The sequence below is a fragment of the Oncorhynchus kisutch genome, linkage group LG3, assembly GCF_002021735.2.
Source record: "Oncorhynchus kisutch isolate 150728-3 linkage group LG3, Okis_V2, whole genome shotgun sequence".
In the NCBI taxonomy this organism is placed as follows: Eukaryota; Metazoa; Chordata; class Actinopteri; order Salmoniformes; family Salmonidae; genus Oncorhynchus; species Oncorhynchus kisutch.
This window is the reverse complement of record NC_034176.2, coordinates 33,228,096-33,253,071: the sequence shown is the minus strand read 5'-3', so window position 1 is coordinate 33,253,071 and position 24,976 is coordinate 33,228,096. Positions and strand designations below refer to the sequence as shown.

The 24,976-nt window shown below is 42.0% G+C and overlaps 2 protein-coding genes across 3 annotated transcripts in view; both read right to left on the bottom strand.

Annotated features, from left to right (window-relative positions):
• Nucleotides 1-3,803, bottom strand: part of iqgap2 (IQ motif containing GTPase activating protein 2) — an 84,295-nt gene extending 80,492 nt beyond the window's left edge. For both annotated transcript variants that reach the window (XM_020473342.2, XM_020473348.2), the window contains exon 1: nucleotides 3,469-3,803. In XM_020473342.2, coding sequence (XP_020328931.1) covers nucleotides 3,469-3,514 — 46 coding nt within the window. In that variant the 5' untranslated portion in view covers nucleotides 3,515-3,803. The remainder of the gene's footprint in view (nucleotides 1-3,468) is intronic.
• A 4,429-nt stretch (nucleotides 3,804-8,232) lies between these two features.
• The window catches only part of sv2ca (synaptic vesicle glycoprotein 2Ca), a 31,671-nt gene continuing 14,927 nt past the window's right edge, over nucleotides 8,233-24,976 (bottom strand). Inside the window, exons 3-13 of the mRNA XM_020463320.2 lie at nucleotides 22,670-22,850; nucleotides 20,745-20,896; nucleotides 15,994-16,127; nucleotides 15,116-15,205; nucleotides 14,361-14,471; nucleotides 14,166-14,254; nucleotides 13,522-13,686; nucleotides 13,087-13,220; nucleotides 12,776-12,982; nucleotides 12,440-12,599; nucleotides 8,233-12,296 (exon numbers count right to left, since the gene is read on the bottom strand). Coding sequence (XP_020318909.1) covers nucleotides 12,113-12,296; nucleotides 12,440-12,599; nucleotides 12,776-12,982; nucleotides 13,087-13,220; nucleotides 13,522-13,686; nucleotides 14,166-14,254; nucleotides 14,361-14,471; nucleotides 15,116-15,205; nucleotides 15,994-16,127; nucleotides 20,745-20,896; nucleotides 22,670-22,850 — 1,607 coding nt within the window. The 3' untranslated portion in view covers nucleotides 8,233-12,112. The remainder of the gene's footprint in view (nucleotides 12,297-12,439; nucleotides 12,600-12,775; nucleotides 12,983-13,086; nucleotides 13,221-13,521; nucleotides 13,687-14,165; nucleotides 14,255-14,360; nucleotides 14,472-15,115; nucleotides 15,206-15,993; nucleotides 16,128-20,744; nucleotides 20,897-22,669; nucleotides 22,851-24,976) is intronic.

Below are 24,976 nucleotides of genomic sequence, written 5' to 3'. Positions count from 1 at the left end.
AGAGACGGTACCACCTTTCTCTGGGGTGTGTAAGTCCAGTCATAGAAGGCCACAGTCATGCTAGTGTTAGTTTCTCTCCGCTCCTTAATTGATCAATTATGGTTTATTGATTGGCTAGAAACCCCATACATCTGCTTACCAAGGTCTTAAATCAGTCTCTGATTAAAAGGCCTTGACTCAAAAAACAGCTTATGGTGTTGCCTTCCAAGACCAGAGGTGTGCATCAATCAGATAGGTTTGGTAGTCTAGACCGCACACTACATCCCACTACAAAACTCCATTCCACCAGGGCGCAGCAGCAACCATGTCCGAGTGCTTTACTGCAAAGCCTTGATAAGGACAGGTGATGCCAATTAAGGGGATCAAAGGAAAATGGCATCCCTTTAGAGGGCGAGAACAAGATGTCAGGTGAAGTGCAGTATTATCATGAGGAGATGTATACTTAGAATATGGAGGAGGAATGGAGGCAAAAGTGAGGCATAGGATGTCAAAGAGTGAGGGAGGAAGAGGGTGAGCTTGAATTGGTTAAAAATTGTGGGGAAAAGGCAGATGGTTTGTTAAAGAAGAATGGTAGAAAGTATAAGCAGTCTGAGCTGTATGCCAAATCGAAGACAGGAGGAGACATGGAAGTGATTGAGGGAGAGGTATCGGAGGGGGTATGGTGTGGTGAAGTCCTCAGAGCCTGAAGCTTGCACTGAGGGTCAGGATAAAGAAAAGTCTGACGGTAGGAGTGACATTTTTGGAAAAAGCGGCAAACCCATTTGTGGTTTCGGGGTGGGTGAAAACAGAGTTGGGTGCTGTGGAATCAGTGAAGGTAACCAGAAGTGGTCTGGTAATAATTTATTGATTTATTTTGTTTCTGCTGGTCAGAGGGAGCAGGTGCTCCATGTTAAAAACAAATGGGGACAAGAGAGGAATTGTTGTGCTCTCAAAAAAAAAAAAGTGCCATCGAAAGGAGTGATTACTGGGGTAGCCGTAAATGTGAAAGTTGACCAACTGAAGGGGAAGATTCCCGGTGTTTGTGATGCTAGTCGTTTGGTGCGACGCATACAGGGTGGCGTGAGTGGTGAAACAGAAGTCATTTTCTGTTCATTAGAGTTTTGATGTTGAGTCTGCCCGATAAAGTGATGTTATAAATAAGTTATCCTGTATGAGCTTTTGTGCCGAATACATTACATTGTTACACATGTCAAGCTTATGTGGCAGTACTGTGTAGGAGGGAGGTTCCTAGGTGTGAGAAGTCTGCAGAAGGGCATGAGACAAAGGAATGTGTAGCATTGGGGAAAGTTGTTCTGAGTAATTGTAGGGGTGCCCATGGGGCTGGGGATCAGAAATGTCTGGTGTGAGAGAGGCAGGTTGAGGTTTCCAGAAGTTGTCATATGCTGAGACCGTGTAGAAAGTAGAGGAAAATGGGTCAAGGGGGAGGGATCCCGAGAGGAGTAGATCTGTACAGAGGGATATGCCAACAAGCGATATATGCTTCAGTAAGATTTGATTTGTTTATAGTAATGGTTATTAACTGTACTGCAGGGATGAAACGTAAGTCTCGGAAAATTGAGGTTGTGGTGGCAGCTGCAGGGGTATTAGGGTGTACGAGTGTGTGGTTAGATGGTAGGGTATTTGTTGTTTAATTTATATATATTTCTTATTTTCAAGCAAAGTATAGGGGAATTATTCTCCAGTCTAGTAGGTATATCAACATTTATTGGATGCCAACCGCTGTTAAACCTCATCGAAGATGATGATGATATGGGGATCGCCAGTCAGTGTCCCAGCTTGCAAACCGTGAGGCTGTTGGTTTGTTTGGTGGCCATGAGGCCTTTCGTTTTGATTCTTTAGTTTAGGCATGCCTGTTAATAGTTTTCCTTTTTGTATATTTGTTTCCATCACCATCTGAACATAATAATCTGCTTGGGCTCGCTGACCCAAAGGAATCAATACAGAACCTAGACCCAAGACCCGATCCGGGACTCGAGCGGATCCGGATCCAGAATTCTAAATAAATGTCACGGGTCTGATATGATTGTCACGGGTGTGTGTATTCTTAACTGACTTGTCCAGAAGGACCCATACAGACCCAAATGAGACTGCTGCAGTAGAGAAAGAAAAATTGCATAATTGACCCTGCTGTTCTTTGTTTTTCACAAGAGTGGCGTGTGTAGCTTGATGTTGGCCAAACATAAGTCACCAAAGCGGCAGTAGGCAACAGTCATAGAGCCTCCGCGTGGGGCTCCCTCCTCCTAGTGTCACTCACAGTAGCTTACTGTGTGCAAGGCCCCTGCTAGAGTGTCACCTCTATACCTCGTGCTTTATCATCTCTGGTTAATAAAGTAACTTAAATGCTGCTTTGCTGCTGCTTCTCTCACTCGGATCGGGTTTGACCAGGTCTATACAAAACAAGTGTAGTTCTAGTGTCCGTTCCAAACGGGTATCAATATTTTAAAAATTTATTTATGAATATCTGAGTCAGATGGGAAAGCCCCAGGTCCATTTCGGAACAGGTCCTAGAGGCCTCTAAGGAGTAAGGACCACCTCTGCCCTTCCAATAATAAACTCATGTTGTGTTAATGACACATCCACTGCAAACAATACCTTCAACCTTTCCTGTTTGGACCCTTGGAGTCAGAGTTAATGTTAAAACAGAAAACAACCATGTCAGGCCAACAAACAGTTTGAGCCATTTCCACTATAGCTGACAATGCAGCTAAGCTATTCACTGGTTTGTCTCAGGGAAAAGACTATTGACCTGATTGAATCTCACACCATTGCACTTTGCCATTGCTCTCAGATCTGAGTGAGCATAGGTTGAAATGTTGTCAATAACACACAGGTCTAAAGTGACAAACACGTAAACATGTTATTGTCGTTTGAAACCTTAGGAGATGTATTGACTGTTAAATTGCTGTAATACCCATACAGAAGTCAGGTGTGGATTTCTTAACAGTAATAGAAAAAAGTTCATATTTAACCACTGCGAAAATGCCTTCTGTCTGAGGACCTGGACTGTCGACTACATTAATTGTGTACTAGGACTAGTCATATTACTGTAAGGTTATATTTCACAACTGTAAGGCCTTAATGGCAAAGTTCAGTTGTTTGCGACGGGCAATTTGTCTGTCTGAGGGACATGGGTATGAGGTGCAGGACACAAATTGTCTGACAATAGCCAGATTGCATTCATTCAATAAAAAAAATACACTCTCCAAGTTCGATATCACAATGTGATAGGCTTCTGAAATCTTACACCTAAATGCGTAAGAGTCCAAGTTTAATTATATTTATTAAACTATATTTCATTAATTTCATACGGTGAACTGCTCGTCATCGAACTTCTTGCGGTGCATAAGCGCGTGTGGTTCGCCCTGCCAAAACAGCCTTTACAAAACCACTCGTTTCATTTAAAAAACATGTAGGCTATAACAAAAAATGTCTATTGAATATATTTTCAAATGGGTCACTTTTACTTACTTCCATAACGTGACTTGTGTGAATTAGCTTTTTCTTCATAGTACATCCTGCCTCGGTTCCTTCGGTTATAAACTTAGTGAATGTAGCCCAGTCAAACCAACGCTAGCTAGCAGCAAACCATAAACCGCACCTCGAGTTAGAAGTTCAATATGAAACAAAAAAAAGCTCATTTGTAGTGGTGCCACTATCAATAGCAGCGGCTAAACAGTTTTCTAAAGTTCCTTTCCGTCGAAATGCACCGCATGCCTCCTATCACTCGCTCAGCAGAACTCCCATCGCGTTCACCCTTGATGGAATCATGTCAGAAAGAGCTTGTCATTCAATTTCCCTCTGGTCCAGTGCAAGTGTTCACAGTGGGTGCGCTCTGAACTGACCAGACCGCATTAATGCTTTAGCCGTCTCTAGCACCACCTGGTGGTCAATTTATCATGACATGATGTCCCTCTCTTGCTAGAATATGGGCGACAAAATAGCATCGGTGAAAAAAGTACATAATTGTCATACTTGAGTAAAGGTTAAGATACCCCAGTAAAAAAAATGACCCCAGTAAAAGTGAGTCACCTATTAAATTATACTTGTGTAAAAGTCAACAAGTATTTGGTTTTAAATATACTTACATATCAAAGGTAAAAGTAGATATATAAATCATTTCAAATTCCTTATATTAAGCGAATCAGACAGCACGATTTTAAAAATATATATTTTTATGGATAGCCAGGGGCACACTCCAACACTCAGATAATTTACAAACAAAGCATTTGTGTTTAGTGATTCCGCCAGATCAGATGCAGTAGGGATGACCAGGGATTTTCTCTTAAAGTGCGTGAATTAGACAATTGTCCTGTCTTGCTAAACCTTCAAAATGTAACAAGTACGTTTGGGTGTCAGGGAAATGTATGGCGTAGAAATTGCATGATTTTCTTTAGGAATGTAGTGGAGTAAAAGTAACAGTTGTCCAAAATATAAATTTTAAGTACAGATACCCCAAAAAACTACTTAAGTAGTACCTTAAAGTATTTTTACTTAAGTACTTTACACCACTGCAAAATAGCCTCGAGATGGCAAATGAATAGGTGAAGATGTGTTGGCTATCTTGTCTATGGAATCATTAGAATAAAAGGGTAGTTTTTAAAAAGTTGATGTAGTTGGTATATCAAGAAATGCATGGATAGTTTGGGATGACATGATACTTGGCTTGCAGACATCAGCATAGTTGTGGACTCCAGTCACATGACTTGGACTGTCTGACTCCAGTTACACATTTTATGATTTGAGATTCGACTTGATAGAAAATTAAATAACTTGACCTGGATTTGGAGCCTCAAGACTTGGGATTCGACTTTGATTTAAGACTGATACCTTGAATTTATGTGGCCAGGTTTTGTAATGCTTTGTCACTCATTTTGTGTCACAGAGTCTATGTGGACGAATCCACACGCAGCCAGAGACAGCAGCCGCAGCACTGCATTTGCAAAAAAACCTGCAACAGATTGGCTAGTGAACCGCACACTAGGCACTCTGGTTGAACTAGAAAACTGTCAATCAAGACAGGTCGGGGGTGAGCTAGGGAACAGATATAGGATCTGGTGAAGCGCAAACGTCAGATTATATGAAGAAAAGATTGCCATAATAAATAAATATGCAGCTTCAAAAATTATTTTCTGATCAAGAATATTAACTCAGCAATGGGGAAACAATTACTAGCATAGGCCTACTGGTATTTTGGTATGTAACAATTGCTTGAAATGTATAATTTACTTATGAAGCTTGTATTTGGAATTGGTTTAATATGAATTATTACTGTGGCGAAGACGCACCATAGTCGAGACTCTTCATTTGCGCTCTCCAAATTCCCACCAGTGGAGAGTGCTGTTTTTCTCTTGTTGAAACGCTTGCTCTTGCTTTCACACGTTTAAATGCATAGGCCCTATGTGATATTCCATCTGATAGTAAAATAATTGCTAGCGTTTCATTATTCCATCCGTGTACCGTTTACCAATGTTACAATGGATGTGGATTTGATTTATTAGGATCCCAATAGATTTACTGGAGTATCGGCACAACGAAACATATTACAGACAAAAGACTACAATTTACGTACACACACTCACGTTCATGTTTTTAAATGTATCTATCAGTTACACGTGCAGTGCACATGGAAATTGCCTTTTACATTGTAGAACCAGTTTATTGGTTGTAATTGCCTATTGGTTACTTGTATGATCCTGGGGTCCAATTGCTTATGTAGGCCTACCTGTTTGAGCTTCTGTTACACAGATTCGATTGGGTTTCTTAAGGGGAAGCTATACAGTCTTGCCCTCTACCCGAGGCTATTTCTTTTGGGCTAATTTGGTAAATCTACTTGTATATTTTGTATGATATGGTGCTTTCACCATTGGATCACCAGGACCTGTAAATACTGTACATCTACACATTGAACATGTCAACCTGCCTTGCCTTCTGCTGATTTCATGCCTTTATACCACTGCTTCAAGGTCCCTATTTAACAAATACATCATCAAAATGTGTTGTAGACAAAATAATGAAATGGGCTATCTGGTAGGCTCAATAAAAATAAAAAGATTTGTAGTTGAAAAAGTCATTGCATGTATAAAAAAATGTTTTACTTGACTTGAGACTTGACTTGAAATCTTGTGACTCAACTTGACTTGCTCTTAGAACCCACGCCTTGGACTAGACTTGAGTCAAGACCTATTCTACTTTGGACTTGACTTGAGACTTGGATCTTGTTACTTGAGACTAGCTTGTGACTCGATTCATAGTGACTTGGTCCCACCTCTGGACATCAGAGAGGTTCACTTTACACACCAAGCTTGAAGTCAGCCAGGTGGAAGAGGTTCTGAGTCCCATATGGCTCCCTATCCCCTGGATAGCAACAGATTGTATCTTAAGGTATACCAGTATCGACTCACATACATTTTTAACAATATGTTGATACAGTGCTAAATAAATGAAAAGTTATACAAATTGTGCTACTTCACTGTCAGTTTTGTCTTAGTTTGGTTGAGTATAAAACAATTAGAATGGTTGCCGTACCTTAACATTTTTTGAGAACATATTGTGATATGATATTTTGGCCACAGGCCTGGTCCTAATAAGGGCCCATAGGGCTCTGGTCAAAGGTAATGCATCATAAAGGGCTATAGGGCTCTGGCCAAAGGTAATGCATCCTAAGGGCCTATAGGGCTCTGGTCAAAGGTAATGCATCCTAAGGGCCTATAGGGCTCTGGCCAAAGGTAATGCATCCTAAGGGCCTATAGGGCTCTGGTCAAAGGTAATGCATCATAAGGGGCTATAGGGCTCTGGTCAAAGGTAATGCATCATAAGGGGCTATAGGGCTCTGGCCAAAGGTAATGCATCCTAAGGGCCTATAGGGCTCTGGTAAAAGGTAATGCATCCCAAGGGCCTATAGGGCTCTGGCCAAAGGTAATGCATCCTAAGGGCCTATAGGGCTCTGGTCAAAGGTAATGCATCCTAAGGGCCTATAGGGCTCTGGTCAAAGGTAATGCATCCTAAGGGCCTATAGGGCTCTGGTCAAAGGTAATGCATCCTAAGGGCCTATAGGGCTCTGGTCAAAGGTAATACACTACTGTATAAAGGGGGTAGAGGGTCCTTCTGATAACATAATTTCATATAGCTCACTTCATGCTAGTCTGACCACCCCTGAAGCCTACTGCTGCCAGCCATGCTTTTCAGTTCCTGGTAGAATGGGTTTATGGACAGGGATGATAAATTAATGCTGGCTACACACTATCATGCCAACCTAAACCCTACTTGTTCAGATATTTAATTTTCCATTCCAGCATTGTCCCAGCAACGGTGGATTACATAAATGCCCTATTTCAAACATGTACAAGTGTGTATTAATATGCATGTGTGAATTGGAAATGCCATTATCAATGGTGACCCACAAGCAATAAGGGTTACGTGCCTTGCTCAAGGGCACCTAGGCAGAGTTTACGCCTTGCTCGGGGATTCGACCTAGCGACATTTCAGTTACAGGCCCAACGCCCTTAGCGTTAGGCCACCTGCAGCCATGACATGTAAACTAGGCCAGAGCAGTGCAGCTTGACATGCCTGCCTGTAATAATGTATTGTGTTGCCCAAGTTCTTTCTTGTCTCTGCTGTGCTGATGTTGCAGGGTGTGTGTGAGAGAAGTCTATAACTCCAAATTCCATGTAAAATGTCACTTTACATTTTATCTGTTTGTTTTGTTGGAATGTTTTTATTTTGATTAAAAGGCAAAAGCCAGGGGTAGATGTCATGTCTTTACTTGGCATGCGTAATGCCCACTAGCTACGACAATAAGGCAGTGAATACGGACATGTGGATTAGCATTTTGATGTCTTCAATGCTGCTGTTTCTGTTGTTGTTTTAAAACTAATACCACAAGCCCTCACTTTAGTTTAGCCGCGTCATCGTTTCCAACTTTATAGGACTGGAATTATAGTAGTCTATACTAATTGAAAATCTGCATTTTTAATTCCTGACAACAATTGATAATATTTTCTGACTTGCAAACACTGAAGGCAAGAACTCATATTTCTTAGAGGTCTGATTATGAGAGTGCAGGGCTAAATAAAAGCTATTATTAGTGTAATACGATTTTGGGCCCAATGCTCTGCAGTCTGCATGCACGCTATCTGATATAATATTATCTTCAAAATGACCTGCTGCAGACCTATCTATATAAGCTGCAATGCACTCAAGCTTTATATCCTCAGGAGTTGAATGAACACATGATTGAATTTGCTAGAGAACATAAATCTTTATTTCATATACTTGATGCTCATAAGCAGCACTATTTGCAATTCCTGCCATTCTCCTTTAATTAAAACAATATTCCCAGGGCATCATTTGGCAAATATTTCTCTACACAGCTTCATGTTTATAGACGTCTGTACATACAGTCATCCCACAATTGGCATGCCCTTCACAATAATGTACACACCTTTGTTCATCTGAGCCCACACCTTTGTTCATCTGAGCCCACACCTTTGTTCATCTGAGCCCACACCATTGTTCACTTAAAAAAATGTCCCCAAAAAACTAACGAGTGATACATCCACTTTTTTTCTTCCAAAAATCTACATTTTCTCTTCTTCTGGCAGAAGAATACAATAAGAACACAAAGTTGAGCACAAAAAAAGAGAAGTTTCATACACACATGCAAGTTTGTACACACAGTAGTAGAGGACATGTGGCTTTTAGCCAAGGAAACACAGACGTAGAACATGGATAGATGGATTTATCGCTTGAACACAGCTGGAGAGGCATCAGTCAATCAAAAAGCATACAGATTTAACTCAGAAGTCCACCAACCACAGCATTGATATGTACAATACTTACTTACACACACACACACACACACACACACACACACACACACACACACACACACACACACACACACACACACACACACACACACACACACACACACACACACACACACACACATTTGTTTTACTATCCTTGTGGGAACCAAACTATTTATTCCCATTCAAAATCCTATTTTCCCTAACCCTTAACCTAACTCTAACGTTAACCCTAAAACTAAGCCTAACTCTTATCCCTAACCTAACCTCTAAGTCAAACATAGGAATTTTCCTTGTGGGGACTGGCGAAATGTCCATACCTGTCCAGATTTTCCTTGTTTTTACTATCCTTGTGAGGACTTCTGGTCCCCACAATGATGGTGAATCCAAACCACACACCCACACAAAAAAGAGAGACACTTATTTATCCTTTGTAAGATACCACAGGCAATGCTGTCACAATTAGGCTAAGACGCTAGGTTTAACACATCCAGTACCACCATACAGCTGCAACCCTTGTTCATAAATAACTGGTATCTTATTGTATGCACTACACTGCTGAGATGGTAACAGTAGTCAGTCAGTAGCTTTGGTTTGACACAAGCCCAATCAGAATGTTGTTACTACTACTATAAATACTCAAGTTCCATTGATTATGTCATCACTTATAAAATCATGAAATCATCAACAAGTCAGATCATTTGTAGTGCATACCAAGAAGCAAACAATCAGCAAACAGACTTTACCATATCCGAGATGATGTAAAGCTAAAATATGGAGGGGGCAAGCAGACCGCAGTTTTGATACAGTGGACTACGAACACTACAATATACTCACAGATACAACACACACGGGAACAGGAGAGCTACACAGGCAGTAAGCCATAGATAATACTAAGGAGCCATGTAGAGATGTAGACCTGTGACTGAGGTCTGGTGATCATACTGCTTACAGTAACGACAGCTATCTGCAGGATGCCTTATCAACGTCAGACGCATTTGTCAACTTTGGGTGAGAATTTAGAGAGTGAAAAATGATGCAGTGTACAGCACTAATGAAATGCCATTATACAGTGAAAAGATTTAAACATGTGCTACGTACTGAATTATGTGTACAACATTTAGAAAAATACTGTTTTGTTACTGATTCCAAAATGTCTTCCAAATTGTCACAGGTGTTTTTTTTAAATAACAAGCACTGGAATAGTTTACTCAATGTTGTAAAACTGTTTAAATATTGCTTAAAATATCCACGCAAATGCATTCCCACTGGGCACACACTGGTTGAATCAACGTTGTTTTCACGTCATTTCACTTCAATTACATCCTGTGGGGGGGGGGGTCACTCTTATGCAAGCAGTTACTAACTTACTTACTTACTACTTACTTATTGCTCTAAATAACATTTGATATTTTCCAATCCAGTTTTAAAATAATATTGTCTTCCAACTTCATCTGAGGGGAGGGCATCTTTTTTTAAACTGATATGGAGGTTGTACCTTTTACACGTCACAATGTGAAGGGACATCACACACACACACACACACACACACACACACACACACACACACACACACACACACACACACACACACACACACACACACACACACACACACACACACACACACACACACACACACACACACACACACACACACACACACACACACAGAGTTCACTTCCTGTTTACCTCCTGTACCCTTCAGTCTCCTGTTCTGTTGTCTATGAGGAGAACGTTCCGGTGAAGAAGAGGCACATTTAAAAAAAATAAAAGGCCATTCAGTATCTTGAAAAGGAAGCAGCCTGACATGTCATTACAAAGTCAGTGCCGAAGAGAAACGCCAAATCAAAGGCTGAACATAAATAAATCCCAATCAGGAAGCCTGCATACAATACAACACATAGGAGAAGTGGAGAACAAGAGTAGATACAAAAAAATTTGATTCTTACATTTCCCCCAACAAATTCTTTAGAACAGCTGCAGATACATACCCGCAAAAAAACCATAAATATTAACATATTGATACATTTAGTATGTACACTTCAAATAACAACAAATCAAGTTATTCAATATGGCCTAGAGAGCTGGTGCAAAGGGCTTTGACATTGAGTGTTTATATATGACTGTGGTAGAGTGGGGCAGAACACTGTAATAAAAACACATCTTTATGCATCTGTCAGTGTAAACTAATAAATAAATAGCCACAACTGACAACAAACACATTATTATAGTTTCAGATGTTATCTGGGAGAAGCTTAGCTTAGTTAGGACCTGTCCATCACCATGACTCTTCATGGTTGACAGTTCAGGGTATGTGCGTATATCTAGCAGACATTACAAGTGAAACATTATGTGAGAACACGTCAAGCCTGACAAAGATCCATCTACACTCGGTGGCCCAGAAATACCCTTATTCTCTCCCTGGGCCTGTCTGTCTAGGCCAGCTGTGTTGCAGCTGTGTGGTCTCCAGTCTTTCTGATCATCTATTCCCCCGTCTCTCCCACTGCAGGGTGGCTGTGCTCAGAACAGCTTGTTATCCCCTCTCTCCTCCATCTGTCCTGGCCTAATAAGAACGCATTCATATGTACAGCACTAACCCTGCCCCTGCAATGACTCCAGACAAACATGCCTGGAAGCTACTGCTCATAAGATACAAAGCAACAGGCGCTACTGACATCTATACAACTCACATAGCACTAACTCAGTACTGACTTCACAAGCCAGCTCATAGCAAACAGGCCTTGACACTGATATAGAGTCTACTTCAGCCAACTACAGGACCCATATACAGTAGTTCCCTTCACAGCCAGTACTATACAGGGATGGATGGACATAATCCACAGGCAATGGCCTGGCCATCAATCAGTCATGAACAACTGACCATCAATTCCCCTGAACAATGCTCGCCACAAGCTTCACTAAAATATATACCCCACTAACTCTTATGATTATATCATGATGAAATAACATGAAAATATTGAGTGACATCATTCCATCCTGGACATCCCCAAATATTACATTCAATAATAAATAGGAGTTTCCCTTTGACACCAGGGAATTGTGCAGATGGTCTGGAGCTTGGGTTGTGTCTTGTACATACATAAATTGATCAAGTGAAAGTAGATATACTGTTTTGTAGCAATATGGGGTGGGGGTGGGGAGTTATGCAATTGAACTCCCTTTGAGACCACAAGCGGCAATAAGCAAATCAAATCTCAAACATCCATAGGACATGTTTGAAGCAAACCCTTTGCACCAGGTTTGGCCCAAGTCTTCCACAGGCCAGGTGGTCCTTCCTGGGGCTACATCAGTACGTTGGCCCTGGTATCAGGCAGCCGGAGCCCCACCAGGCCTCCACACACCAGCACAGATGAGGCCAGGAGGATGGGGATGGACTTGGTGATGCCAACCAGAGAACCAAAGATCAGGTTTCCCAACACTGCAGCCAGCTTACACAAAGCGTTACAGAACCCAAAACCTGTCCCTCTGACACAGAGAGAGAGAAGGGGGGGAGATTATAAAGTCTTTTAGTGATTTACAGGAGTTTTATATGTATGTCTGTGTGTTTTTTCATGCTTGTTGTGTGTGCAGATAGGAATGGATCATTTATATTTTCTTGCTAACTATACCTTCTGTCTGTAGGGAAGGACTCTGTGGTGACCACGTCCAGTGAGTTCCAGGCTGATATGCTCAGGCCGTTGTAAAGGCACAGCATGAAGATCATCATCGACTCACTGGTGCCGAACCACAGGAAGAAACAACTGATCCCTGACAGAACCATGGAGCCACCTGTACCACACACACACACACACACAGATGCACGCAGACACACACACGCAGACGCACGCAGACACACGCAGACACAGACACACAACATCCTTTTTTTATTTGAACAACCTGATACAGTCATGCTCATAACAAAGGCAGCCCTCAGAAAGGACTTTGCAAACTATCCCTGTACATACCTAACATGGAAAGGCGTCCGATTTTATCCATGAGCAGTGCTGAGACGATGTTGCCGGGCAGAACAGCCAGAGTTCCAAGGAAGTTGATGAAGTAGACCCAGTAGGCGCTGTAGTCGTCATCAAATGTCATCTGACAGCCCGTCTTGTTGTGGTGAAACGTGCTGTTGATCACCTCTGTGTCATCTATCAGTTTGGAGTCATCGATGTCTGCCATCACAAACAGGAAAATAGGCATGACTGAGACTTCTGGATTCTTCACGGTGGCCCAGAAATGCCCCTGTTCTCTTTCTGGTTCTGTTTGTCTGTCTTACCAGTGTTGTAGAAGAACGCCTCGATGAAGGTACAGTTCCGGAAGTAGGATCCCACCGAGGTCACGTCGTCAAAGTAGCAGTTACGGAAGGTGGAGTCAATGAAGGTGACGGACTTCAACTTCATATTAACAAATCTGGACAGTTCAACAGAGGAAAGTGTATGTGTGGACATGGTTAGTTACTAATGACTACATGTCATGTTCATTTTACAGAGAAATCCTTGTCGATTCTGTATTTAACGTTTACTCATCTCATCTAGTTGACAGAGACAAAGCAGATAAAACAACATGCCAGATTAATATAAAAGCACCATAGTAATGACTCACATTTCCATCCATACTCCATTTTAGTCCATCAGTCCCATTTTCATTGAGGATGCAGTTATAACTGCTTGTTCAGCATGAAATGTGGAAGAGTTTTCTCGTTCTTCCCTACCTGTCGTTGATGAAGACACCATTGGTGTGGATCTGGTTCTCCATGGTGAAATTGAAGGTGAAGTCCTCGATGCGTTCGTTGCTGTGGATCTTCACCTTGGAGGCGTAGTCATCTGCCTGGAGGTGCTTGATGACGTCAGGGAACCACACAGACAGGCCGTAGTACCTGGATCCACAGACACACGCAGTGTCGTCACCAACATAAAGGTTAGGTTATGTACGTACCCACAGGGAATTTGGCGTAGGGAGTCACTTTAGTGGATATAGGTTAACAAATAGAAAGAAATCCATGTTTATACATAGGAGCCAGTTTAAATGTATTGGAACTATAGGGGTAGAATACACGGTTTCTGTTGGGTTTCCAGGAGTGTTCTTTTCTTCTCAGGCTGCTTGAATTCCCACCCTGTCACACTGAGAGGAGAGGCCAATGAAAGCATATTGAATCAGTAGTTCTCCTGAGAGCAGGGAGCTGCGACCTCTGCTACCACGTTGGACAGCTGACAGAAATGCAATGTGGCTGCAAGCGCAAAGGTCTATGCCGAAAGAAGTTAGCCTATTCTGACTCCTACAGCTCTAAATTAAGAACCGGACCTTTCTATCAGGAGAGAGGGAGGGAGCGGGAGTCATTACAATAGAAAAACTTACCCAAATGACAGCGTAAACCAAACAATAGCTAGCTTGATAGTGCTTTCTTTCAGAGGGTAGTCGAAACACTTCATAAAGTTAACCCAGATCTGTGTGGAGAAACAAGAGAGACACATCAATAATGATTTGTGAGAGTGCAGTGCAGGATAATGGCCATCTAGCGAGCCAGCAGTGGGAGAGGCAGAGAAAACTCACCCCACATAGCTCTGTCTTGGACCTGAAGAGGGCCTTGGAGACTGGGTTCCCCGACTCTGATTTAATCTCCACCAGCTCATCCAAATGCTTGGGGATCTTGATTCTGTTCACCTGGGATGGGAATTATGGGAAATTGAGTTTTTAATAACATAATTACATCAAAAGTCATGTTTATGCTGTTTCTTTCTTGTAGGCTACTGCTGGTGGAGAAATATAACTGGAAGGTGGTCTGTGGCTGTGGTCCATTCATTGGATATCTGTGGGTGGTACAAGGAAACTCGGGCCCTGGAAGCACCTCGAGGAATTGGAATTTACCTGGTTATCTTACAGTATCTACAACTATTCTGCATTGCTTTTAATTTTTTTAATGGAAGAAGGTAGGCTATGCAAATTGATAGGCAAGTTCAAGTTCAAGATTGATTGAGCCCTTATGCTATTGCATTAGCAGCAAAAACCTGCATCTTAAAATATAGGCTACAGATGTATCATGAGATTTGCAAGGGCTTTAGTTCACTTCCAGAGACAGGACATCTGACACCAAATGAAAAGCTGTAAATGTAGATTGACTGGGGTGCTGTTTCCAGGTGCGCCTTGGGCATTGCGTATTTGAATGGCACAAAATACCTTTCAAAACCTTTTCATATCATTGATATTATACTCGGCACATATTTAAACAAGTCGCAGCGCTGGCGGTTATAAGCCTTCGTTTTTCTACTGCGTGAACAAAGCAAGAGCCGAGGCGGGAAAACACTCACGGTGAAGACTTTCTCCGGCTGCCCACGCGCTCGCATGTTGGTGTCATGGATCTGCTTGAGGATCATCCAAGCCTCGTCGTGCTTCCCCACCTGACAGGAGGGAGAATTAAACGGGATTAACGGAGAGAGAACCGGGAGCACTCCTCCGTGACAGCCATGCTCACGCAGGGAGGAGATGGGCTGAGATGACAGGAGTCACGACAATGATGACTCATTTTACTTCAAAGTATAATTCTCCTACAGTAACAGGCGTAGCCAACTGTCACAGTCGTTAGTTTATTATTAGCTTATTATTTGCCATCTTCGACAAAACATGCAAAATGGCGTGCCATGTAGCCCAGACCTCTGCTGCTGAAGCTTTAGGCTGACTAACTGTTTGCCTCATAGGCCTTGCTGTTGAAGAACAAAGCATTTCCAACTTTCATGAACTAGGGGCATAGTCATGTGTGGGCCTGGGTGGACACAGGCCCACCCACTGGGAAGCCAGGCCCTGCCAGGCCCACCCAATCAGACTGAGCAAAAACAAATAAAATACTCCTCAGCACCCACTGTCATGAACACACTTAAGCATTATAGTAACCTAGGATAATGTACCCTCTTCAATGGTTTTCTGAGGAAATAGATGCTATAGGGACCTAAGCTGCTATAGGGCCCTGGGTTAATGATAACCGATCCTTGCACTATCATCAGACTTAAATAACCAATTATCTAGGCTATATGTCTATCTGGGATTGGTCTACATTCTATTAGTTGCCTATACTGTTCAGAACTGGAACTATTGAATTGAAAAGCTGACCATCCATGCCCACACACAGACATAGTCTGTGAGGGGCAGGCACTCTCCCTAAAACCCCATTTCCCATAACGCTTTACTTTACCTCCAGGTAAAACCTGGGGCTCTCGGGCATGAAAGTGAGAGCCACAACAGCACAAACGCAGGGCAGGGCGCAGACGACCACAAACACTCTCCAACTGTGGAACTGGTAGGCAGAACCCATACTGAAACTCCAGCCTGCAACCAATCACACACGAGAGAACACATCAGCAACCAATCACACACAATACATCATCAAACAATCAGACACAAGAGAACACATCAGCATGTTTTACATAATGGTCACATTCTCAAGAGAGGGAGCTTCGAGTTTTCAATTCATACAATATTCAGCTTGTTGTTGGTCTCCGTTCATAGTAGTTCAAAAATGTCACAGGAGTGGGTCTTTTAGGTTACTTGTGGCCAACTGACTGTTGCTTCCCTTGGTGATGTGACGTCTGTTCTATTTGCACAATTTCTATGGGGTATATTCCAGAAGACCACACACAGAGGAAAGTGCAACACACAAAGCAAACAAATAAAGGAAGGAAAGAAAGAAAGGACATTTAAGTTAAATCATGTTGTACCTGATCTCATCCCACAGGTAGAGACTATGTCCAATTCATCTTCATAGCAGCAACACACACGCACACACACACACACACACACACACACACACACACACACACACACACACACACACACACACACACACACACACACACACACACACACACACACACACACACACACACACACACACACACACACACACACACACACACACAGAGTTCACTTCCTGTTTACCTCCTGTACCCTTCAGTCTCCTGTCCTGAAGGGACATGTCCTTATTGTACATTGCTCTACATTACTCTTTTTTTTTGTATCGGCATTATCACAGTATACATGATCCCAATTCTACCTCCAAGATGGCTCCAATTTGAAAAAACGAAAAATTAGATTGTGCTGATTTCCTGGCACATTGGACCATGTGGCGCACCGTAGTTTAAGAACTCTGTGGGTCGTGCTACATACAATGTCATATCTGAATTCCTTCACCTTTTTGCACCTTTGCCATTGGAAAGGAACGTGCCGGACTAATTATGTCCTCGAGCTGGAAAAGGTTGCTGTAGCCTTCAATTATATCTATCCTCAATCATTGTAATAGTACACAGCCATGTAAATAATCTTAGCCTCAACACTGAGCGACCTATGTACAGCACTGTAATTTCATAGCGCTTTCCCTTAGGCACAGTAGAACCCTTCAAACCCTTAAATGTGTGTTTCATACATTCTGTGAAATAGTTTATAAATATCAAATTTGTTGCCCACTTTAATGGATCTTACTGAAAATGGGTCTTACTGAAAATTTGATGGAACATCGAGAAAGTAAAATCTTTTCAGAATCACCTTTATTCGCCAAAAAAATGTGTATGTACAGGAATTTGTGGTGCCGCCACAATAAACAGGATATACAGACAGATGATAAGCAGGATATATAGACAGATGATAAGCAGGATAAACAGACAGATGATAAACAGGACATACAGACAGATGATAAGCAGGATAAACAGACAGATGATAAACAGGATATACAGACAGATGATAAGCAGGATATATAGACAGATGATAAGCAGGATAAACAAGCAGATGATAAACAGGACATACAGACAGATGATAAGCAGGATAAACAGACAGATGATAAACAGGACATACAGACAGATGATAAGCAGGATATATAGACAGACGATAAACAGGATATACAGACAGATGATAAGCAGGATAAACAGACAGATGATAAACAGGATATACAGACAGATGATAAGCAGGATAAACAGACAGATGATAAACAGGATATACAGACAGATGATAAGCAGGATATATAGACAGACGATAAACAGGATATACAGACAGATGATAAGCAGGATATATAGACAGACGATAAACAGGATATACAGACAGATGATAAGCAGGATAAACAGACAGATGATAAACAGGACATACAGACAGATGATAAGCAGGACATACAGACAGACGTTAAGCGGGATATACAGACAGACAACACAATGGACACAGAATTAACACAAATCCACATGCGGTATGTACACTATAAACACTGTAGCTGAGAACTACAGTAACAGGGTAAATCCAAAACAATGAAGAGGTATATTTTTGTTCTCCTTATCTCCTTTTTACTGACAATGACTGTTCTTCAGTGTGTGGGAGTGTACATTAGTGTAAGAGGGCTAATGCAATGTGTGTGTGTGCTTATGTTCCCTGTTCCTATTTGGGGAAGGAGGGAGAAGAGGGATGTTAGTCGTGACCTCCCACGTCTCTCCCTCTGGATCAGGCCTTTTTCTTTTTAACACGATTTAAAGGAATAACCCCATATCCATCAGCACTGTTAATGTTAATGCAAGGAAATGAGTGCTAGAAATGAATCTAATGGCAGATTGATACCACCGCTTATGAACCACTGTGGAAATAAAGCCAGACTTGAAGAAAGGCTGTCATACACAGATCCTCTCTCTCAAACCACCCGTGTATGGCAGGGGCTGTACATCATTCTGTGCATATGCATCGGAGTCATCCACACACCGTGTTTGTATAAGCGTTAATGTATAGAACTGCTGGGATGTTACTGTAGTTGTGTGCTGAGTAATGACACTATCCTGTAGGTGTGTGTGGGAGGATGTCAAGGATTCCCAGTGACTACCATGAAGGCAATCTCAATTCCTTACATTCAGGGTCTTGTGCATGTGTGTGTTGGTGTGAATGCATGAACTCTGTGTGTCTGTGCGCGCTTGCACATGTGTGTGTACGTGTTAACATGACACATGTATGCTGATGGTAATGTATTAGTGTGTGTGTGTGTGTGTGTGTAAGATTTGATGTGCTGCAGTGATTGCCTTGTCTATGGGGATATAGCTGTGCTGTCAGCCCTGGAGGGTTAGCGTCTTTTTAGCCATTGAAAATGTCATTACTGGGATAATGTACATAATTGACTAAGTGGATGGATGGAGGGAGAGAGGGAGAGAGAGACCCCTAGTAGGGTAACTAAAGGCTGCAGTATGACAGAGATCTCTGCAGGCTGATTCAGGCTTCTGTAGGCTCCATCTGTGTCTTTGTCATGAGGCTTTAGAAGACATTAGGAGCTGCAGAGTGTTGAAGACAAGTGAGGAGGTATATAAAGAACTTTAATGGAGTATTAAACACCAATGAGGTGGTAGATGTGTGGTAATCCATCATTATCTGTTTCTATATGAGACAAAAGACTACACCTCAGGCTCCTCAGCCACATCGCTGTTGGCGGGCACTGCGGCAGCTGGAGAGAACATAAAAATCACCCAAAAGTGTTGGAGTATGCAGGGCACGCTCAGAGAGAGGGGGTGGGGGGGATAAAGGGGGGAGGGAGATAAGGGGGGAGATAAAGGATAGAAAGGGAGAGGATATGGAGAGAGGAAGAGTGAGAGAGGAAAGAGAGAGTGTGTGTCAGAAAGAATGAGAGCAGAGTGGGTTTACTTTCAAGCCTTCAAAGGGATATCTGCAGACCTGACAGCAGAGCTTTCTCAGTGAGACTGACTGGGTTTATCAGATTGTGTGTGTGGTTGTGTGTGTGTGTGTGTGTGTGTGTGTGTGTGTGTGTGTGTGTGTGTGTGTGTGTGTGTGTGTGTGTGTGTGTGTGTGTGTGTGTGTGTGTGTGTGTGTGTGTGTGTGTGTGTGTGTGTGTGTGTGTGTGTGTGTGTGTGTGTGTGTATAGCCCTCCTCTATAGCCACTGCACAATAAAGAGAAACTGTGGATTTTCCTAAAAGCAGCTCAATGATCTGAAATCTTAAATGAACCCCCACTGTTTCAGGTATCATTTCCTTCAGTGTCTACAGTGCAGTCACTATTTGTACAAACAGGCATTTCAGTGGCTCAGCACGGCCGGCACAGTGAAATATCCTCCATGAAGCCTCTCACTGACGTCACCCACGGCTGGGCTAAAACACGGCTCGACCATAAATCATGGCTAGCTGTAGCTTTGTCCCATTAGGTTAGAGCAAGAAGAAAAAGCTAATTATGCTTGATCAAGAAGAACATCCCCAGACAGAGAGAAGGAGAGGAGGGACAGGGAGGGAGGGAGGGACAGTAAGAAGTGGTTGGAAGAGACATTGGGAGACAGTGAAAGAGGGGGAGGAAAGAGAGGGACAGAAAGAAAGGAGTGAGAGGGAAAGAAGATGAGCAGAGAGAAATAGGCTCAGACAGAGATACGGGTGGTGGGAGAGATTGATATAGTGTGAGGAAGAGAGAGAGGAAAGCCCATTTTCAAGCCTTTCCCCTTTTCTTTATTGATGAGTGCAGCTTATTTCCAGTGTAGCGGTCGTAAATCACAGTCTCCTATCTCCCACCGTTACGCCTTCATCCTTTAAATATCCCTATGTGTGCCTGTATGTGTATCCCCGTGGTTTCCAGGCCTACATTAATCACTTCAACTGTCCCTCTCCCAGTCTGCAGCCACTTAGTTGATGCGCCAGCAGGGCAAACTGGCACCTTCCCCCACGGTCACAGCTAAACGTTCCGCTGGTTATACTCTGCCAACCTGGATTTGTGCAGTAAGTTTTAACATTGTGTCCCATTGTTTGATTTGTTTTTACTTTGTAAACTGTACAATGTCAAATTATTATACCACATTCAGGGGCATCATAACCATCTAACCAAGAAGGTTTTGTTACTAAAATGCCTATGATGTGTTCATTCCACCTGTGTGAGTGTGAACTAGTCCTGGTGAGTCACCGCGGTGCGTTAATGTGGTATAACAGTATACTACTTACCGTAGTGTGGTATAATGGCCCAGGCCATGGCTGAAGCATAGATCTCTCCAATCATCCAGAACATGCAGAGCCAGCTCAGGTGCTCCCCTCTCTTCTCTCTGGACAGCACCTCCGCAAATAAGGAGAAGACGATGGGTACAACTCCCCCTGTTCTGAAGGAGACAAGGACAGGACAATGAGTTGCTTAATTACTTGGTGGCGCAATGCACCAGAAGATGATATGCCATAGGACAACGAGTAGAGCCACACGGATTATGCGGAAGGTTAGTTTAGTTTAATTAGTTGACCCATGAAAATGAACTATATCTATAGTACATTGCTGCAACAACGACAAAAATCTGTTTGTTTTTTGTTATTTAAAAAAAATATTTTGTGGGGCCTTTATTTTCTCTGAGGAACCTTTTGTATTGTTCAGACGTGACGCAGCTGGAACAGTTTTTACTACTGTAAAAGTAGACAATAGAAACAAACACTCTAACAATTTTCCTGAAAATAAGCCAACTTTGCCAAAAGGGCATTTCCTTGGCTTTCCAGTTAACCATTAGGCTTGGAGCCAGTCGTCCATGACTCCAACAGAAGGCAGTTTGGCTGGCAAGCCTTTTCAATTACATTGAGTCCCTCTGGGGAGAGGGGCGGGAGGCAATTAGTAAATGAGCTTTTGACAGGGACCGTTACACCCCTCCAATATTTTCTCTCTATAAATCAATGCTCTGTTCTTACATTGCTAGACATGTGAGGCTAGAGGCCAGGCAGCCAGTGAATAACAATATGGACATTCAGAAATGGTGCTGTAAAGACGTCTCCACTATCCTGCTGTGCTTTTGTTTCGTTTCCTTGTGTAGGGAAATAGAATGGAAGCTCGCGAGATCAGGATGGTCGTACTGGGCTAGTACAGTAGTTTCCAAATGTCACTTGTCCATCATAAGGCTGCTTTTTAAATGCCCCAGAAGCACATTTCAGACAATCATTTGTCACAGAGCCTTTCACTAAAGGCTTACCAAAAGCCAGTGTGGCATGACGACAGTGATGGCTAAGGAAACGTCCCTAGGATTTGTCAAGCCAGGGGAAACCTTGACAAAAACACATCTGATTGAATAAGACACCAGAATCAGCGAGTGCAAGACTGTAAGAAAGGACTGAATGTTGTTTGCTGAGATATTGCTTTTAGAATTCTTGTGCACTTTTTGCTTGAACTTTTTCAAATTAATTTGACGAATGAGGGGAATTCTTTCGTGCTAATTGTTTTGTTTTTGAGTCTTGTAAAGCATTTTACCAGCAATGTTAAAATCATTAATCCACTCCAAGTAGAAGACGTGTTTACAAAGGCCCTATATTACAGTAAATTGGTCTAAAGTTGGTAAGTTGGTCTAAACTAAAGACTTTCATGATGGATGTTAGGAGCATACTGCCATACTGACAGGAAAGTGGTTGACACATTCACTACTAGTCACACATTATTATTATTATTATTATGGATATAGATAGGAGTGAGTGAAACCTCTAGGGGTTATGTGGGTGAAATATAAGAGTTAGTCTATGTAAACAGAGGGGTCCACAACTAGATAGTCATTCAAGAAACCAAAACAGATTATTTACAACAACAGATAATGAATGAATGACTAACTACTGTGAAAAGCAGTCTCTATGGGAATTAAGGAGTTAACGACGTAGAACTGCAGGGCCATTTGATGAACGACTTGAAAGGACACATCCTGGTTGTAGCTAGCTTTGTAAATTGGAACAAACTGAGTCAGTTGTCCTTTACTCTACTGTTCATGTCACAAACTCACAATACAGTTTTTAATCTCCTGTATTATTTGAAATTCACTTTTCTAATTGTTTGTTTAGTGTGGATTATTATAATTCAGTAGAGAAATAACACATTGATGTTGCTTGCCATTGTAACCCCAGTCAGATAGACTCACCCAAAGCCTGCGATCACGCGGCAGAGTAGGAAGATGCCATAACCCTGAACGAAGGAGGAGAGGAAGGCGAAGAAGCCGTTCACACACATGCAGATGAGCAGACACTGTCTGCGGCCCACCTTGTCCGACATGCCCCCCCAGAAGAACGCCCCCACCATCATCCCCAGGTACACAATACTGCCTGCAGAGAGAGAGAGACAGACAGAGAGAGAGAGACAGAGAGACAGAGAGATACTTTAGATTTATACCATATCTATTTGCACAGCACAAAGCAATGCTCAAACCGATTGTCATCGAACCTTCAAACAAACCAACAAATACTGTGTGAATTTGACAGTGTAGATAAGAATTGTTGACTGGTGGATAAAGCTAATCTTAATGGTGGATTCACATCGTCTTCAGCAGAACAAAGTGGGCATTACTGTTTCCTTTATTTTATATATATATCCCATGCTATTTTAATATGCAATGTCATAATCACCTCTAGTCCCTCTCTACCTGACATCATATCCCTGCCAGGAGACATTGAGTGCTTCCTAAATGGCACCCTATTCCCGTTCTAATGCACTCCTTTTGACCAGGAACCATAGTGCTCTGGCCAAAAGTAGTGCACTATCTAGGGAACAGGGTGCCATTTGGGACTGAACCATTAGGATTTATGGCCCCTCCGTGGGCTCTAGCTGCTAAAGTGAAGGGTATAAAATTGTCACAGTAAAGTATGGAGCGGCATTAAGGCCCATTAGTGCTGATTATCATACATCAATAAGAACATGTAATCACCAAATCTGTTGAATGACTCTGTTTTGTGTAATAAATTCCACTTCTCCTGAGAGTGGAGATGTCTTGGTAGAATAACAACTTGATAAATCCTGCTCATCTTTTGACTGTTAAAACCTTTATCTCATGCAGGAATAACAAAGGATCTCTCTTGCCTTGCTGCCCAAACCATAACAAGAATGATACTGTAGATTCAACTTTTCTTTCAGTTTTGTGTTCAATTATTTGCACATCCCAAGAGCACACTTCATAAATACTTTCACCAAGAACTATTCGATTCCTGTTACGTGTCAGAATGATAAGGATATAACTAAGATTTGAGGGATGAAGTCCCTACAGTAAAACACAACCCATTCTCAATCCCACTGTGATGTGATGAGTGAATACAGAAGGAATGAACCGGGACCCACTAGTGTGACATGAATCAATGGGATGAAGAAGGTGGTCAGTAATACAGTGCCCTTTGTGAACCAATAGAAAACATCCCTGGTCTTTGTTGTTGAATCTGTGCTTGAAATTCACTGCTCGACTTAGGGACCTTGCAGATGATTGTATATGTGGGGTATAGATATGGGGCAGTCATTTAAAAATAACACTATTATTGCACACAGAGTGAGTCCATGCAACTGATTATGTGACATGTTAAGCACATTTTTTTACTCCTGAACTTATTTAGGCCATAACAAAATGGTTGAATACTTATTAACTGGAGACATTTCAGCATTTCATTTTTAATACATTTTTAAAGATGTCTAAAAACATAACTCCACTTTGACATTATGGGGTATTGTGTGTATAAGTGACAAATAGATTAGGCCATATTCTGATTACACATGGTGTGGTATAATTTAGCCTGAGGCAATCACGTCTGGTCCAAATAATTGCAATTCAGGGTATAACAAGATACACCTCATTCAGATCTCATCTCCCCACTGTTGTGGATAGATGGGGATCTGACTTAACTCTCTTACTTCAGGGGTCAAACTGGGGTCATTCACACTTGGCCATAGTCGCTAATCTGAGGTCCTTCTTTATGATCTAATGGTTGAGATGAGGATTTGGGGAGAGTCAGCAAGCCATTCGGCCATCTGATACAGCCCTGAAGCCAAGGCATAAGGAAGACAGCATACTCCTTGATCTCTTCCTGACAAAAGGAATAAATACATAAATAATAGTGATATATCAAATACTGCTCATACCTTTCTCCACACTGTTTTGCAAGCCTTAGAGGGTTCTTCAGCTTGTCCCCTTCTGTAGTGATGGCGGAACACATCTATACAGTTACATAAACTGTATTGCTATGTTTTTTGGACAATATTATATTGATACTTTGACTCCAAGTATTGATTTGTAAAAAAAAAAAAATATTTATATTTTTGCTAGGTAGCGTTAGCGAGCGCTAGTCGGCTGTACCTGCATCATATAGCTTTCTATCCATCTTCTTTTTAAATAGTGAGCCAACATGTTTTCAGCACTTTTATTCTCATGCTCCCTCTGCAGCAGACATGTTTTTATAATGAAAAAAAAAAA